Source organism: Cuculus canorus, chromosome 28, assembly GCF_017976375.1.
Source record: "Cuculus canorus isolate bCucCan1 chromosome 28, bCucCan1.pri, whole genome shotgun sequence".
NCBI lineage: Eukaryota > Metazoa > Chordata > Aves > Cuculiformes > Cuculidae > Cuculus > Cuculus canorus.
In genome coordinates, this window is record NC_071428.1 from 568,873 (window position 1) to 584,059 (window position 15,187).

A 15,187-nucleotide genomic window follows, 5' to 3' on the forward strand; every position below is an offset into this window, starting at 1 on the left:
GCGGGATTGCAGGGAGCAGACGGGATCTCGGGGAGCAGGCGGGATCTCAGGGAGCAGGAGGGATCTTGGGGAGCAGGTGGGATCGCAGGGAGCAGACGGGATCTCGGGGAGCAGGAGGGATCTCAGGGAGCAGGCGGGATCTCAGGGAGCAGGTGGGATCACAGGGAGCAGGAGGGATCTCGGGGAGCAGGCGGGATCACGGGGAGCAGGAGGGATCTTGGGGAGCAAGAGGGATCTCAGGGAGCAGGAGGGGTTGCAGGGAGCAGCAGGGATCTTGGGGAGCAGGCGGGATTGCAGGGAGCAGACGGGATCTCGGGGAGCAGGCGGGATCTCAGGGAGCAGGAGGGATCTTGGGGAGCAGGTGGGATCGCAGGGAGCAGACGGGATCTCGGGGAGCAGGAGGGATCTCAGGGAGCAGGCGGGATCTCAGGGAGCAGGTGGGATCACAGGGAGCAGGAGGGATCTCGGGGAGCAGGAGGGATCTCGGGGAGCAGGCGGGATCACGGGGAGCAGGTGGGATCTCAGGGAGCAGGCGGGATCGCAGGGAGCAGACGGGATCTCAGGGAGCAGGAGGGATCTCGGGGAGCAGGAGGGATCTCAGGGAGCAGGTGGGATCTTGGGGAGCAGGAGGGATCACGGGGAGCAGGAGGGATCGCGGGGAGCAGGTGGGATCTTGGGGAGCAGGAGGGATCGCGGGGAGCAGGTGGGATCTTGGGGAGCAGGAGGGATCACGGGGAGTGGGATGGATCGTGGGGAGCGAGCGGGATCTCAAGGACCTTCATCCGGCTGCATTTCCATGGGGTCTGTGTTTTGGAGCCCATTAAAGCCCAGTCGCAAGGCCCTGGTGCACGGCTGCGAGGGAGGAACTGGGATGGGGGAACTGGGATGCGATTCCCTCCCAGTGCTGAGATTTCCCTGGCACTGGGATCCCCCCATACTGGGATCTCCTGGAACTGGGATCTCTCAGCACTGGGGTCCCCCAGCACTGGGTTCTCCCAGCACTGGGATCCATCCATACTGGAATCTCCTGGAACTGAGATCTCTCAGCACTGGGGTCCCCCAGCACTGGGTTCTCCCAGCACTGGGATCCATCCATACTGGAATCTCCTGGAACTGGGATCTCTCAGCACTGGGGTCCCCCAGCACTGGGTTCTCCCAGCACTGGGATCCATCCATACCGGAATCTCCTGGAACTGGGATCTCTCAGCAGTGGGATTCCCCCAGCACTGGGTTCTCCCAGCACTGGGATCCCCCACACCGGGATCCCTCCTGGCACTGGGATTCCCTCTCAGCACTGGGATCTATCCATACTGGGTTCTCCCAGCACTAGGATTCTTCCATACTGGGCACCGTGTTCTCCTGGCACTGGGATCCATCCATACTGGGATCTTCTGGAACTGAGATCTCTTAGCACTGGGATCCCCCCGCACTGGGTTCTCCCAGCAGTGGGATCCCTCCATACTGGGATTCCCTGGCACTGAGATTCGCGCCTACTGGAGTCTCCTGGAACTGGGATCTCTTAGCACTGGGATCCCCCAGCACTGGGCTGCATCCATACTGGGATTCCCCTGGCACTGGGATGGATCCCCAGCCAGCGGCCCTATTGGCGATGGGGCCCATCGCCACAGAAGGGCAGCCTCGCTCCGCCCACACACACCCAACATGGCCGCCGCGCCTTCCCCGCGCTCAGCGCTGACGCCACTTCCGGATAGTTCAGCGACCTGACCCGCAAGGGGCGGTGCGGCGCCCTCGGATGACGTCACGGCGCACGGCGTCGGCGCGCAGGCGGGAGCGGGAGGCCTGGCAAGATGGCGGCGGGGCCCATCTCGGAGCGGAACCAGGGTGGGCGCGAGAAGGGGGAGGCCTGGGCTCCCGGGGGACACGGGGGGAGCGGAGGAGGGGGCTTGGGGAGGGGCGGCCCGAGGATGTGGGGGCCTTGGGCTCCCTGAGCTGTGGGGGGAGGGAGTTGGAAGCTGTGGGGGGATGGAGATGGGGGGAGCTGGGAGCTGTGTGGAGATGGAGATGGCGGAGCTGTGGGGAGATGGAGATGGGGGAGCTGGGAGCTGTGGGGAGATGGAGATGGGGGAGCTGGGAGCTGTGGGGAGATGGAGATGGAGGGAGCTGGGAGCTGTGGGGAGATGGAGATGGAGGGAGCTGGGAGCTGTGGGGAGATGGAGATGGGGGAGCTGTGGGGAGATGGAAATGGGGGGACATGGGAGCTGTGGGGAGATGGAGATGGGAGCTGTGGGGAGATGGAGATGGGGGGAGCCCGGGGAGAGGCTGAGAACGTCGGGGTGCCAGGGGATGGAGGGGAGCTGGGATCTCTGGAGACAGGGGGGAGCATGGTGGGGGCTTAGGACACGGGGGCCCAGGGCTCCCTGGGGACATCAAGGGGGCTGGCATGGGGGGGCGGGGGGGTGGGGTTGAAGAAGTGGGGATCCCTGGGTTCCCCGGGGATGGTGGGGGCTGGGATCTGTGGGGACATGGGGTCCCCTGGGCTCCTGGAGGGGGCTGTAAACTCAGGGGAACTTGGGGGACCCTGGGGATAGGGGTGGCCTCTGCGGGGGGCTGGGATCTCTGGGGACATGGGGACCTCCATGAGAGGGCCTTGTGGAGCTCTGTAGGGGTGTCCTGAGCTCCCTAGAGATGTTTAGGGATTTGAGGCGGGGGCTCTCTGGAGACAGGGATTGCTCTGCGGAGGTGACCAGGAGGTTGAGGGGCCTACAGAAAGCACCCTAAAGATGGGGGGGGGGTGTCACTTTGGGGGCAGTGGGCTTCATGGGCACACAGGAGCTGGAATGGCTGAACTCTGGTCTTCCTAAAGAAAAAAGGGGACGTGGGGGCCTCTATTGGCAAGGGCTTAATTGTGGGGGGTCTGGACTTGAGGGGTTTTGGCATCAAGCCCTTCAGTTCTTGCCCAGCGCCTCTCAGGTCTAACTCGGCTTCTCTGTCTCCTTGGCTCAAGATGCCACCGTGTACGTCGGGGGGCTGGACGAGAAGGTGAGCGAGCCGCTGCTCTGGGAGCTCTTCCTGCAGGCCGGACCCGTGGTCAACACCCACATGCCCAAGGACCGCGTCACCGGCCAGCACCAGGGTGAGGGGCTTAACGTTCCCGTTGCTGGAACCACACGTTGAATAAAACACCTTGTTGGGGACAGCCCGGGGGAGGGCTTTTTGGGGTAAAAAAGTGCCTGGATGGGATTGGGCTGGGCTGGATCCATGGATGGAGTGCAGGAGGATCTGTAGAGGGATCCAGGCTGGATCCATGGATGGAGGGCAGGAGGATCTGCAGAGGGATCCAGGCTGGATCCATGGATGGAGGGAGGAGGATCTGCAGAGGGATCCAGGCTGGATCTATGGATGGAGGGCAGGAGGATCTGCAGAGGGATCCATGGATGGAGGGCAGGAGGATCTGCAGAGGGATCCAGCCTGGATCCATGAATGGAGGGCAGGAGGCTCTGCAGAGGGATCCAGGCTGGATCCATGGATGGAGGGCAGGAGGATCTGCAGAGGGATCCAGGCTGGATCCATGGATGGAGGGCAGGAGGCCCTGCAGAGGGATCCAGGCTGGATCCATGGATGGAGGGCAGGAGGATCTGCAGAGGGATCCAGGCTGGATCCATGGATGGAGGGCAGGAGGATCTGCAGAGGGATCCAGGCTGGATCCATGGATGGAGGGCAGGAGGATCTGCAGAGGGATCCAGGCTGGATCCATGGATGGAGGGCAGGAGGATCTGCAGAGGGATCCGGGCTGGATCCATGGATGGAGGGCAGGAGGATCTGCAGAGGGATCCAGGCTGGATCCATGGATGGAGGGCAGGAGGATCTGCAGAAGGACCAAGTTGGATGGGGCTTGGAGCTCCTGATCCAGTGGGAGGTGCCCCTGCCCAGGGCAGGGGGTGGGACTGGATGGGCTTTGAGGTCCCTTCCAACCCAATGCATTCCATGATTCCATGAAATCGGGCGTGGCTGGGAGGAGCTGTGGGAAGCTTTGGGGCCGTCCTCTCCTAACGCTCTGCTTGTGGACACATTTCAGGCTATGGCTTTGTGGAGTTCCTCAGCGAGGAGGACGCGGATTACGCCATTAAGATCATGAATATGATCAAGTTGTACGGGAAACCGATCCGAGTGAACAAAGCCTCGGCCCACAACAAAAACCTGGATGTGGGGGCCAACATCTTCATTGGGAACCTGGACCCTGAAATTGATGAGAAGCTGTTGTACGACACCTTCAGCGCCTTCGGGGTCATCCTGCAGACACCCAAGATCATGCGTGACCCTGACACGGGCAACTCAAAGGGTTACGCCTTCATCAACTTCGCCAGCTTTGATGCCTCAGACGCCGCTATCGAGGCCATGAACGGACAGTACCTCTGCAACCGGCCCATCACTGTCTCGTACGCCTTCAAAAAGGATTCCAAAGGCGAGCGGCACGGCTCGGCCGCCGAGCGTCTCCTGGCAGCCCAGAACCCGCTTTCGCAGGCAGATCGGCCCCATCAGCTCTTTGCCGATGCTCCGCCTCCTCCGTCTGTCCCGACTCCCGTTGTCACCTCCCTGGGCCCTGGCGTCACCCCTCCAGGTGGGTAAATGACGGTGGTGGCTGTCTGTGCTGTGCAAATTGGCCAGAGGCTGTTGTGTCCCAGGGGTGGCTGCCTTCTGCCACGCCTCGGAGCTGCTCTGTGTCGCGTGGGGAGGCTCAGGGCAGCAGTGAGTCCTCTTTGGTGATGGTCGGTGCAAAAACCGAGCTGGCAGGACTTTAGGAAGTCCTCTTTCTTCTGTGCGGCAGCTTGGCCTATACCGTCCCAGCAGTGAGTGGAAAACCCTTAGAGCTGTGGGATTCCCAGCCAGCGGGAATTTAGGATCCTCTTCCTTCCCCATGACAGTTCCGTCTATGCTGTCTCAGGTCTGAGTGGAAGGATCTGGCTTCTGCCTTTGTGGTTCATGGAATCCTGGAATGGTTTGGGTGGGAAGGGACCTCAAAGCCCATCCAGTCCCACCTCTGCCGTGGGCAGGGACACTTCCCACTGCATCAGGAGCTCTAAGCCCCATCCAGCCTGGCCTTGAACCCCTCCAGGGATAGCTGAGGCTCTTTGAGGTTCCCGAGGCTGCTTGTGTTTTCCACTCCTTCCCAATAACCTGAGAGATTGTTTTGCTGTTGGTTTGTTTTTCATATTTACCGCAATCCTTGCTCTCTCTCCTTGCAGGCCTCCCACCGCCAGGATCATTCCCCCCTCCGGTGCCGCCTCCCGGTGCGATGCCTCCCGGCATGCCTCCTGCCATGCCGCCCCCACCCATGCCACCCGGTGCCGGTGCTCCCGGTCCCCCTACTGGAGCCGCTCCCGGCGCAGGACACCCACCTCACCCACATCCCTTTCCTCCGGGCGGGATGCACCATCCAGGTGAGCACCAGCCCAGAGTTGGCCTCGGGAAATGCAGTTTCTCCTTCATCTTTCATAGAATCATAAAATGGTTTGGGTTGGAAAGGACCTTAAAGCCCATCCAGTTCCAACCCCCTGCCATGGGCAGGGACGCCTCCCACTGGATCAGGGGCTCCGAGGCCCATCCAACCTGGCCTTGAACCTCCAGGGATGGGGCAGCCACAGCTTCCCTGGGCAACCTCTTCCAGTGTCTCACCAGTCCCACAGTGAAGAAATTCCTCCTCATGTCCAGTCTAACTCTGCCCCTCTCCAGTTTATCCCTGTTCCCCCTCGTCCCATCCCCACAGCCTTTATGAACAGCCCCTCCGCAGCTTTCCTGGAGCTCCTTCAGGTACTGGAAGGTCACTCTGAGGTCTCCTCGGAGCCTTCTCTTCTCCAGGCTGAACAACCCCAACTCTCTCAGCCTGTCCTCGGACGGGAGGTGCTCCAGCCCTCGCAGCATCCTCAGAGCCTCCTCTGGACCCGTTCCAACAGCTCCATCTCCTTCTTCTGTTGAGGATTCCAGAACTGGCCCCAATCCTCCCGCTGAGGTCTCCCCAGAGAGGAGCAGAGGGGCAGAATCCCCTCCCTCCCTGCTGGCCGCGCTTCTCTTGATGCAGCCCAGGACACGGTTGGTTTCTGGGCTGTGAGCGCACGTTGCGGCTCCTGTTGAGCTTCTCCTCGACCAGCACCCCAAGTCCTTCTCCTCGGGGCTGCTCTCCATCCCATCATCCCCATCGTGTACTGAATCCGGGGATTGCCCCGACCCAGGGGTAGGACCTTGCCCTTGGCCTGGTTGAACCCCCTGAGGTTCTCCAGCCCCACTTCTCCAGCCTGTCCAGGTCCCTCTGGATGACATCCCGTCCTTCCGGTGTGGCAACTGCCCCACTCAGCTCGGTGTCATCTGCAAACTCGCTGAGGGTGCCCTCGATCTCGCTGTCAATGTCATTGATAAAGGTATTGAACAGCACTGATCCCAGTACGGACCCTGAGGGACACCACTGGTCACGAATCTCCATCTGCACTTTGAGCCATTGACCACTACTCTTTGAATGCGACCATCCCACCAGTTTTTCTCATCCACCGCACCGTCCACCCATCGAATCCATATCTCTCCAGTTTAGAGAGAAGGATGTTGTGGGGGACCATGCCGAAGGCTTTACAGAAGTCCCGATAGATCCCATCCATTGGTTTACTCTTGTCCACTGCTGTGGTTACTTCATCATACAGGATTTATGGGCCTAAATCACCCCCTCCTTTCTCTTCCCTGAGCTTCCCCTTCTGGAAAAGGGGGAGAAGTCATTGCTATGCTCTGTAAGGGGCTGGATGCAGCGTTTTTCCCCTGGGATATTGCTCTCCACCGCCTGGAGAAGGAAAGGGAGGGTCTGCGTAGGAGCAAGGACGTCACGGCAGCAGCACCGTGCCTGCTTTCTGGGTTTCCTCTCCTGCATGTTCTAAAACATGTTAAAAAATAGCCTGGAGTGGGGCCCGGCGGGATTCGGGACTTGCTTTGGTAATTTAGGAAACGGAGGCATCCAGTCGGGTCGGGATGCGAGTTCCTGGAGCTGCGGAGGTTGGATGGAGGAAGGCAGGGTCCATCATGGCGCAGGGAGTTGAGGTCTGGGGTGCTGTTGTGGTGGGAGGACGTCAGTGAGGCTCCGAGCCGTCGTCATCCTCCTCCGGTGTCGATTAATCCGTGAAGTGTGAACCTTCTTAGCGGCTCTGCCAGGCGGGAGCCGATTCCAGACATGAGAACAAAATGTTTCTTTGATTTCCTTCCATTTTTAGCCCTGTAGTGCTGGGAATGAGCAGCGCCAGTACCCAGGCTCAGGTTTCAGCTGTAAAAATGAAGGGGAATTTGCAATTTAATTTGATTTGCTTTTAATCCTGCCTGCTCTACAGCCACCCTTGCGCTGGGACGCACTCCCGTGCGGGTTGATTAGGGCGCTTTGTGTGATCGCAGCTCGGCTGGGTGAGTGACCAGATGGCTGCGGTCGTCCCGACGATGAGCCGGCTTTTCGGCCTTCAAAGTAGGCAATTAAGGGTGCAGGCAGCGCCGAAGCCACACCAGGCTCGTCTGTTCTGATAAAGAGAAAAGAATCTGTGCGAGTTTGGGTTTTTAAAGGGATAAAATGAGAGAATTAGAGGAAAAAGTAGATTTTGGGGGATGCAAGCTGCTCCTTGCGCGGTGCAGGGCAAGCTCTGGAGCCAGATTGCCCTCCAAAACCCCCAGGGTTGGTGATTCTGAGCCCCTGTCCAGGGCAGCTGTCACATCTTTCTCCCCACTGTGCATTCATCCCAGCAGTGCCTGCGTGCTGCAGGTTGTTCCTGTTGCCTCTCGTCAGCAAGTTTTGCTCTTTTTCCTCTTTCCCCTCTTTTTAGGTAGTAGACTCCCCTTTGCAGATCTGAGTTACAGCTCGATTTGGGGCCTTTCCAGCCCGTGAGTGCTGAGAGCTGCTTCTCGTTACAAACATAGAATCATAGAATAGTTTGGGTCAGAAGGGAGCTCAAAACCCATCCAGTTCCACCTCCTGGAACACCTCCCACGGGATCAGGGGCTCCAAGCCCCATCCAACCTGGCCTTGAACCCCTCCAGGGATGGGGCAGCCACCACTGCTCTGGGCAACCTGGGCCAGGGCCTCCCCACCCTCACAGCAAAACATTTCTTCCTAACGTAGAATCATAGAATAGTTTGGGTTGGAAGGGACCTTAAAGATCATTCAATTCCAACCTCCCTGCAGTGGGGAGCCTCCCACTGGATCAGACTGCCCAAGGCCCCATCCAACCTGGCCTTGAACCCCTCCAGGGATGGGGCAGCCACCACTGCTGTGGGCAACCTATTCCAGGGCCTCCCCACCCTCATCATGAAGAAATTCCTCCTCAAGTCCAGTCTAAACCTGCCCCTCTCCAGTTTATCCCCGTTCCCCCTCGTCCCATCCCCACAGCCTTTATGAACAGCCCCTCTCCAGCTCTCCTGGAGCCCCTTCAGGTACTGGAAGGTCACTCTGAGGTCTCCTCGGAGCCTTCTCTTCTCCACAACCCCAACTCTCTCAGCCTGTCCTCGGACGGGAGGTGCTCCAGCCCTCGCAGCATCCTCGGAGCCTCCTCTGGACCCATTCCAACAGCTCCATCTCCTTCTTCTGTTGAGGATTCCAGAACTGGCCCCAATCCTCCCGCTGAGGTCTCCCCAGAGAGGAGCAGAGGGGCAGAATCCCCTCCCTCCCTGCTGGCCGCGCTTCTCTTGATGCAGCCCAGGACACGGTTGGTTTCTGGGCTGGGAGCGCACGTTGCGGCTCCTGTTGAGCTTCTCGACCAGCACCCCAAGTCCTTCTCCTCGGGGCTGCTCTCCATCCCATCATCCCCATCATGTACTGAAACTGGGGATTGCCCCGACCCAGGGGTAGGACCTTGCCCTTGGCCTGGTTGAACCCTCCTGAGGTTCTCCAGCCCCACTTCTCCAGCCTGTCCAGGTCCCTCTGGATGACATCCCATCCTTCCGGTGTGGCACCTGCCCCACTCAGCTCGGTGTCATCTGCAAACTCGCTGAGGGTGCCCTCGATCTTGCTGTCAATATCACTGAGATCCCTGGTTCCGTTTCTTTTCCAGGAATGCCTCCCATGCAGGTGCACCACGGGCCGCCCGGGATGGGCCAACACCACCCAGGACCACCGGGCTCGGGTGGGCAGCCCCCTCCTCGGCCCCCACCTGGCATGCCACACCCCGGCCCCCCACCCATGGGGATGCCGCCCCGAGGACCACATTTTGGGTCACCCATGGGTAAGTGTGGGCCTGTGGGAGGCCGTTTGTGCTCTTTCCTCTCTGTGGTGAATGAGTTCAGCACTCACTTCTGCTCCACGCCTTCCCTTGATCCATTCTTGGTGGGAAGGAAAAGACGCTGAACTTTTGGAGCCAAACCTGGCAGCCGTGAGCTGTTAAGCCAGGATTTCCTGGGCTTTCCTCCTGTTTGTTGGGATGTGGAGCTCTGCCCGTCTCTCACATCTGGATATCACAGATTCGTTTAGGTTGGAGAAGACCTTTAAGGTTGAGTCCAACTGTAAATCCACCAGTACCAACCCCACCACTAAATTGTGTTCCTGAGCACCAAATCTCCATGTCTTTTAAACCCCTCCAGGGATGGGGACTCCACCACTGCCCTGGGCAGCCTCTGCCAGGGCTTGAAAACCCTTTCTGGGAGAGAATTTTTCCCAAGATCCCGACTATATTGACTGGGCTTTGCCAGCAGCGAGGGTTCCTGAGCGTGGTTGCACCCACCAGACGTGGGGTGGCTCCTAAAAGAGACTTTTCTCCAGGATCTGCTGGTGGAGAGGGAAGGAGGGGAAGCATTGGCTCAAACCAGGGTGGGGTCTGGGGGGATCCGGCTGTTCCTCTGTCTCCCCGCAGAGGTTCCTGACGCTCTGTCCCCGCAGGTCACCCAGGCCCCATGCCGCACCACGGGATGCGTGGCCCTCCTCCGCTGATGCCTCCGCACGGATACAATGGGCCTCCTCGCCCGCCGCCCTACGGCTACCAGCGGGTGCCTCTGCCTCCCCGGCCAGCGCAGAGGCCCCCAGGGGTGCCCCCACGTGGCCCCTTGAGGGGCCCCCTGCCCTAAACACCGCAGCAGAAGACCCCCCTCCCTGCCGGGGATCCTTCCCTTCCTCTCCTCGAACTTTCCTTTCCCCTTGGACTAACAAATCTGCTACCAGAAGGAGCAGCCAGGCCCAGCCCTCTCACAGCTCCTCCCTTTCTCTTTCCTTCTCCTCATTGTATTCCTCGTTTCTTTTTATAGCATTCATTTTGGTTCCTTTCCCCCTCCTCCCTCTTCTTTTCTCATCCTTGAAGTTTTTTCAAGGTACTTACGATGGGATTTTGTTTTCTGTGTAAAGCAGCCATTGCCCATTTACAAATAAATCGATTTATGTACCGGAGGGTTGTCCCTCCGCGATCGGGATCGAGGTTGTGATTGAGACGCCGATAGGCTGCGAGCTGCTCTTAGGGATCCCTGCGCTGGAGTTCCTCGGCTGCCTCATCAGAATGCCGGCGCTCCCGTCTGTCTCACGCGCTCTCCAAGCTGTTCGCTGCTGGCTGACAGGCTCCGAGAAATCCAGTACCCCGGAAAATGTACGGTAAAAGCCTTGAAGCCTATGGCATCCTTGAACACTGTTGTCCCAGAGAGCACGTGTATATGGGTGGGATGTTCAGGGGTGTCATTTGGTGGTGAAACCTGCTCTCCCGAGTCCCTGCCTCATCCGATTCCGCACAAGGAAGGGGTTCTCCAGAAATGAGATCTCATTTTGAGGTTGCTCACAGCCACAGGGAGCCGTTACCGTTGTGGTCCTGGGGCTGCCGTTAGCCGAGGGGGCAATGAAAGTGTTCTGGCAGGGGGAGAGGTGGAGCAGATCTGATCCACATGCAGTCTCCGTGCTTCCTGGGGCTGAGTCGCTGAAACCATCCCGCCTCTCCTAACGAATTCAGTGCCTTTGCGCCAATTCTGCGCTAATTAGGGACATGTAAAAGCAGAGTCTGCAGTGGAAGGTTTCACACCTTCCCCAGCAGTTGGGAAGGCGAGAGGAGGGAGGGGACTTGGGGGATCAGAAGACTTGTTGGCTTTCTGCATAGGAAGCTGGGAATTCAGGTGATTTTTAAAGACACAAAATCAAAGTGTTTTCAGATATTTGACCACCTGGAGTTTTTTGACTTGGTGGAAGAAGCTGGGGACATGAACAGGGACCGTAGTGCTTTTTTGGCTGTGGTGGCTCCTCTTGAGAGGCTGCTGCAGCAATTTGTGCTCTGCAGAGGGGAAGCCACCTTGGTTTTACTCTTTGCTGGTTTATTTCTGTTCTATTTTAACATCCTAGGGCTAAACCTGACCTTTATCTCACATCTCTGTTGACCCTTGCTGCTCAGAGTGGTGCTGTGCTTCCCTGGCTGGTGCAGCGGGGCTGTTGGTTTAAGGCCTGTGGCATCCGCAGGGGCTCGGAGCCCGATTGCGGAAGGCTGGGGAAGGAGCGCGGCTGATCGGCCAGCTTTATTTCGGCTTTATTTCTCCTCTGCTCACGTTGGCAGCTGAGCGGCCACTGAAGGATCTGGGAGATGAGCTGGAAGAGCTCTTACAGAATCAGAATGTTTTGGAGTAGAAGGGACCTCAAATCCCATCCAGTTCCACGTCTGCCATGGGCAGGGACACCTCCAGCTGGATCAGGGGCTCCGAGCCCCATCCAACCTGGCCTGGAACCCCTCCAGGGATGGGGCAGCCACCACTGCTCCGGGCAACCTTTTCCAGGGCCTCCCCACCCTCACAGGGAAACATTTCTCCCCTCTTTCAGCTCAAAACCATTCCCCTCATCCTCTCCTTTCACTCCCTGATCTAGAGCCACCCTCCAGCATTCCTGGAGTCCCTTTCAGCACTGGAAGCTGCTCTAGGGTCTCCCTGGAGAGAGGGAGCTGCTCTGCACTTTGATTACAGCCTCTGATAAAGTCTAATTAACATCCAGACTGTCCCGGCTTTTCCTACAGATGTGGATTCTCTTTCTGCTCCTGGAACAGCTGTCCCTACTCCAATCCAGCCTTTCTGGAGACAGTTCAGGACCGTGAGTGAACTTTAGGGCTGGGCTGTGCTGGGAACAGCTTCCAGGACTGCTCCTGGGTCAAGCATTGAGCTCTGTGGTTGTGGAGGGCTGATCCTGACCAAGCTGAGCACCCCCAGCTCCCCCTGGAGCAACATTAACCACTGGAGGTTCCCAAGTTTATACAGGGGACACTGACATCCAGGGGAGGGAATGCACAAGGTCTTCCGGCAGACCTGGAGGCACCGGGCTACCCGCTGAGCCTCTGTGATTCCATTAGCTCACCCACGGGTCTCGCCTCTGTCTGCTCTGGAGCCCAGCACCATTGCATCAATCCAGTCTCCCTCCCAGGAACATGCCCTGCAATTACTGCTGGATGGTGTCCAGCCTGGAGCCATTCCAGCGCGTGCTGCTCTGGCCGCAGAATTACAGAGAGAGCCCAACGCAAACATCGTAGTGGGAAAAGCAGGATTTCAGGGTCTCCCTTCTAGCTGGGGCTGGTATGGAAGTGATCAGGAGGAAGTGGTGGAAGATGAACACATCCCTGGAGAGGTTCAAGGCCAGGTTGGATGGTGCAATGGGAGGTGTCCCTGTGCATGGCAGAGGGGTGGAACTGGATGAGCTTTGAGGTCCCTTCTAACCCAAACCGTTCTATGAAAAACAAGACCAAAGCATTGGAGATGTTGCCTATGCAACAGTTTTGAGCTGCAAGAGGGGAGATTGAGATGAGATCTTGGGGAGAAATATTTTGCTGTGAGGGTGGGGAGGCCCTGGCCCAGGTTGCCCAGAGCAGTGGTGGTGCCCCATCCCTGGAGGTGTCCAAGGCCAGGTTGGATGGGGCTTGGAGCCCCTGAGCCAGTGGGAGGTGTCCCTGCCCAGGTCAGGGGTGGGACTGAATGGGCTTTGAGGTCGTTTCTGACCCAAACCGCTCCATGAAGTCCTGGCATCGCTCGGCTCCAGCTCCTCCACTTCTTCAAGCCGGGAAATGAGAAGTGGCTCCACAGCTGCTGCTTGACGGAGCAGAGCCCAAGCGGAGGAGAAAACTGGGCTCAGGTGTAAATTAGCAGTAAATTGTGGCTGGTTAAGAGCCCGGAAGCTGGTGCGGCTGTGCTGGCAGCTCCTGAGCCGCAGCAGCTGGGCTGGAGGTGTTTTTCTTAAGAGCTGCCTGGTGAGAGCATTGTAAAACATCACTAATGTTTGTGTTAATCTTCCCGTGTGCGGGGCCCGCGTTTGCCTTTCTCTGCTGCGGTCGCGGTGTTCGTGTGCGCTGGATGCCGTTCAAGGCAGGAATGCTCCCCTGCCATTAGGTGTGGGCGAGGCAGACGCTTAAATCCGGTTTTCCAGGCGGTGGGCGTAGGGAAAGGGCTTTACGCATTGGGAAAAGCACCTCTGAAGCCAAACAAGTCCTGAAGCAGCCACAGCGCTGTGGGGTTGGATTTGTGATGGAAGGGGAGGGAGCTGGAAGGAGCTGAGCTGGGCTGGGCGCGGGTTTGGTGTTGGTCTCGGTGCAGGAACGCCGAAAGACTTTGCTGCCAACGTTTTTGACCAAAGTCAAGCAATTTAATGAAAAATTCACCCTAGCTACAGCAATTAAAGGCATTCCTGAAGTGGAAGTAATTCTGCCAAGGGAGAGGCTGATTGCCATCCATCGATCAGGTCAAAACGCATGCCAGAAGCAAGATGTCTCGGTGTCCTTGGACTCGCAGTGACTCCAGCTGGGTGACCTTGGTGGCTGGTGTGTCCGAGCTCCTGCGAGGGTGGCGTGTGCAGCCCTCGCAGCTGTGATGGAGGTGGTGGAGAGGGCTTGTCCCCATCATGGCATGGCCTGGAAAGGCGGATTAAGCAGCTGATGGGAGTATTTGCCCGGAGAAGTTAAGATGCACAAATGCCTTCTTCTGCCCTGGGCAGCATTGGACCCTCTGAGTGAGCCTGGAGCTCGTGGCAAGATGTGGGGATGGGAACGTGCTGCCTCCTTCATCCCAGCGTTTTCATCTGCGCTGAGCCTGTGCTCAGCAACATCTTCATCCGCTTCCCTGCTCCCGCCTGCTTTCCCTGCTCCTTTTCTCCGAAGGCAGAACGCTGCTGTCTTCGCGCCCCGGGATGTTTGGTGCCCGTTTGCCGCATGGCTTCGGATTTCGTTTCCCATCCACCTCAATGTGTCTGGTTCTGAATTCTGAAAGCCTCTGTGATGGAACAGGGAGGGAACAGCTTCCATGCCTTCTCCGGGTGGTGGCTGTCAGGGTGGGGAATGCCCCTGGTCGGGGTGGGCTGGGGAGGAAAGGACAGAAGCGATGACCCCTTCCCTATCGTCTGGAGCCAGAAATTCAGGGAGAGTCTGGCTCGGAGTACTGGAATGGGAAGGTTTAGGTGCGGGGAGGCGTGGGATGTGCACTTGCGGGATGGTTATCTGCAGCGTGCGGTGTCTGTGATGCTGAGATCCAAGATGCTTTGAGATCTTGAGTGTCTGAAGAAAACAGTGCTTCCCGTGTGGATCCGGTGAGCTCCAGGCTGGTGTTTCTGGGCTCTCTCGGCTCAAGGAATCCACTAGGACACTCCTGGGGCAGCTGATCTCCTTGCCATGAACGCAACCACCCCCGATGGTATCCCATCCCCCTTGGTTTTATCCCATCCCCCCTGGTTTTATCTCATCCTCACTGGTTTTACTCCCATCCCTCCTCCCCTGATGTTATCCCATCACCTCTGATTTTATCCCATTCCCCTCGTGTTATCCCATGACTCCTGGATTTATCCAGTCCCACTGCTGTTATCCCATCACCCCTGCATTTGTCCTGTTCCCCTGGTTTTATCCCATCACCGCTGGTTTTATCCCATGCCCCTGGTTTTATCCCGTCCCCCTGGTTTTATCCCGTCCCCCTGGTTTTATCCCGTCCCCCTGGTTTTATCCCATCACCCCTGGTTTTATCCCATTCCCCCCTGGTTTTATCCCATCCCCCCTGGTTTTATCCCATCACCCCTTGGTTTTATCCCATCACCCCTGGTTTTATCCCATCACCCCTGGTTTTATCCCATCCCCCTTGGTTTTATCCCATTCCCCCCTGGTTTTATCCCATTCCCCCCTGGTTTTATCCCATTCCCCCCTGGTTTTATCCCATTCATCCCTGGTTTTATCCCATCACCCCTGGTTTTATCCCATCACCTCTTTTTTTTTTTTAGACCCTGGCAAACGCGATGCGATCCGAGGCC

The 15,187-nt window shown here is 58.2% G+C and overlaps 1 protein-coding gene across 1 annotated transcript; it reads left to right on the plus strand.

The window, feature by feature from the left end:
- The first annotated feature begins 1,093 nt into the window (after positions 1-1,093).
- SF3B4 (splicing factor 3b subunit 4) lies at positions 1,094-10,518 on the plus strand. Its single transcript, XM_054051237.1, has 6 exons — positions 1,094-1,842; positions 2,966-3,094; positions 4,037-4,579; positions 5,205-5,399; positions 9,024-9,194; positions 9,845-10,518. The coding sequence occupies exons 1-6, from the start codon at positions 1,809-1,811 to the stop codon at positions 10,027-10,029; spliced, it is 1,257 nt and encodes a 418-aa protein (XP_053907212.1). The 5' UTR covers positions 1,094-1,808; the 3' UTR covers positions 10,030-10,518.
- The last annotated feature ends 4,669 nt before the right edge of the window (positions 10,519-15,187 follow it).

Coding starts and splice junctions, on each gene's coding strand:
- SF3B4 (XM_054051237.1), top strand. CDS start 1,809: ATGGCGGCGGGGCCCATCTCGGAGCGGAACCAGG. Junction 4,580..5,204: donor CCCTGGCGTCACCCCTCCAG/GTGGGTAAATGA, acceptor CTCTCCTTGCAG/GCCTCCCACCGCCAGGATCA. Junction 5,400..9,023: donor GGGCGGGATGCACCATCCAG/GTGAGCACCAGC, acceptor TTTCTTTTCCAG/GAATGCCTCCCATGCAGGTG.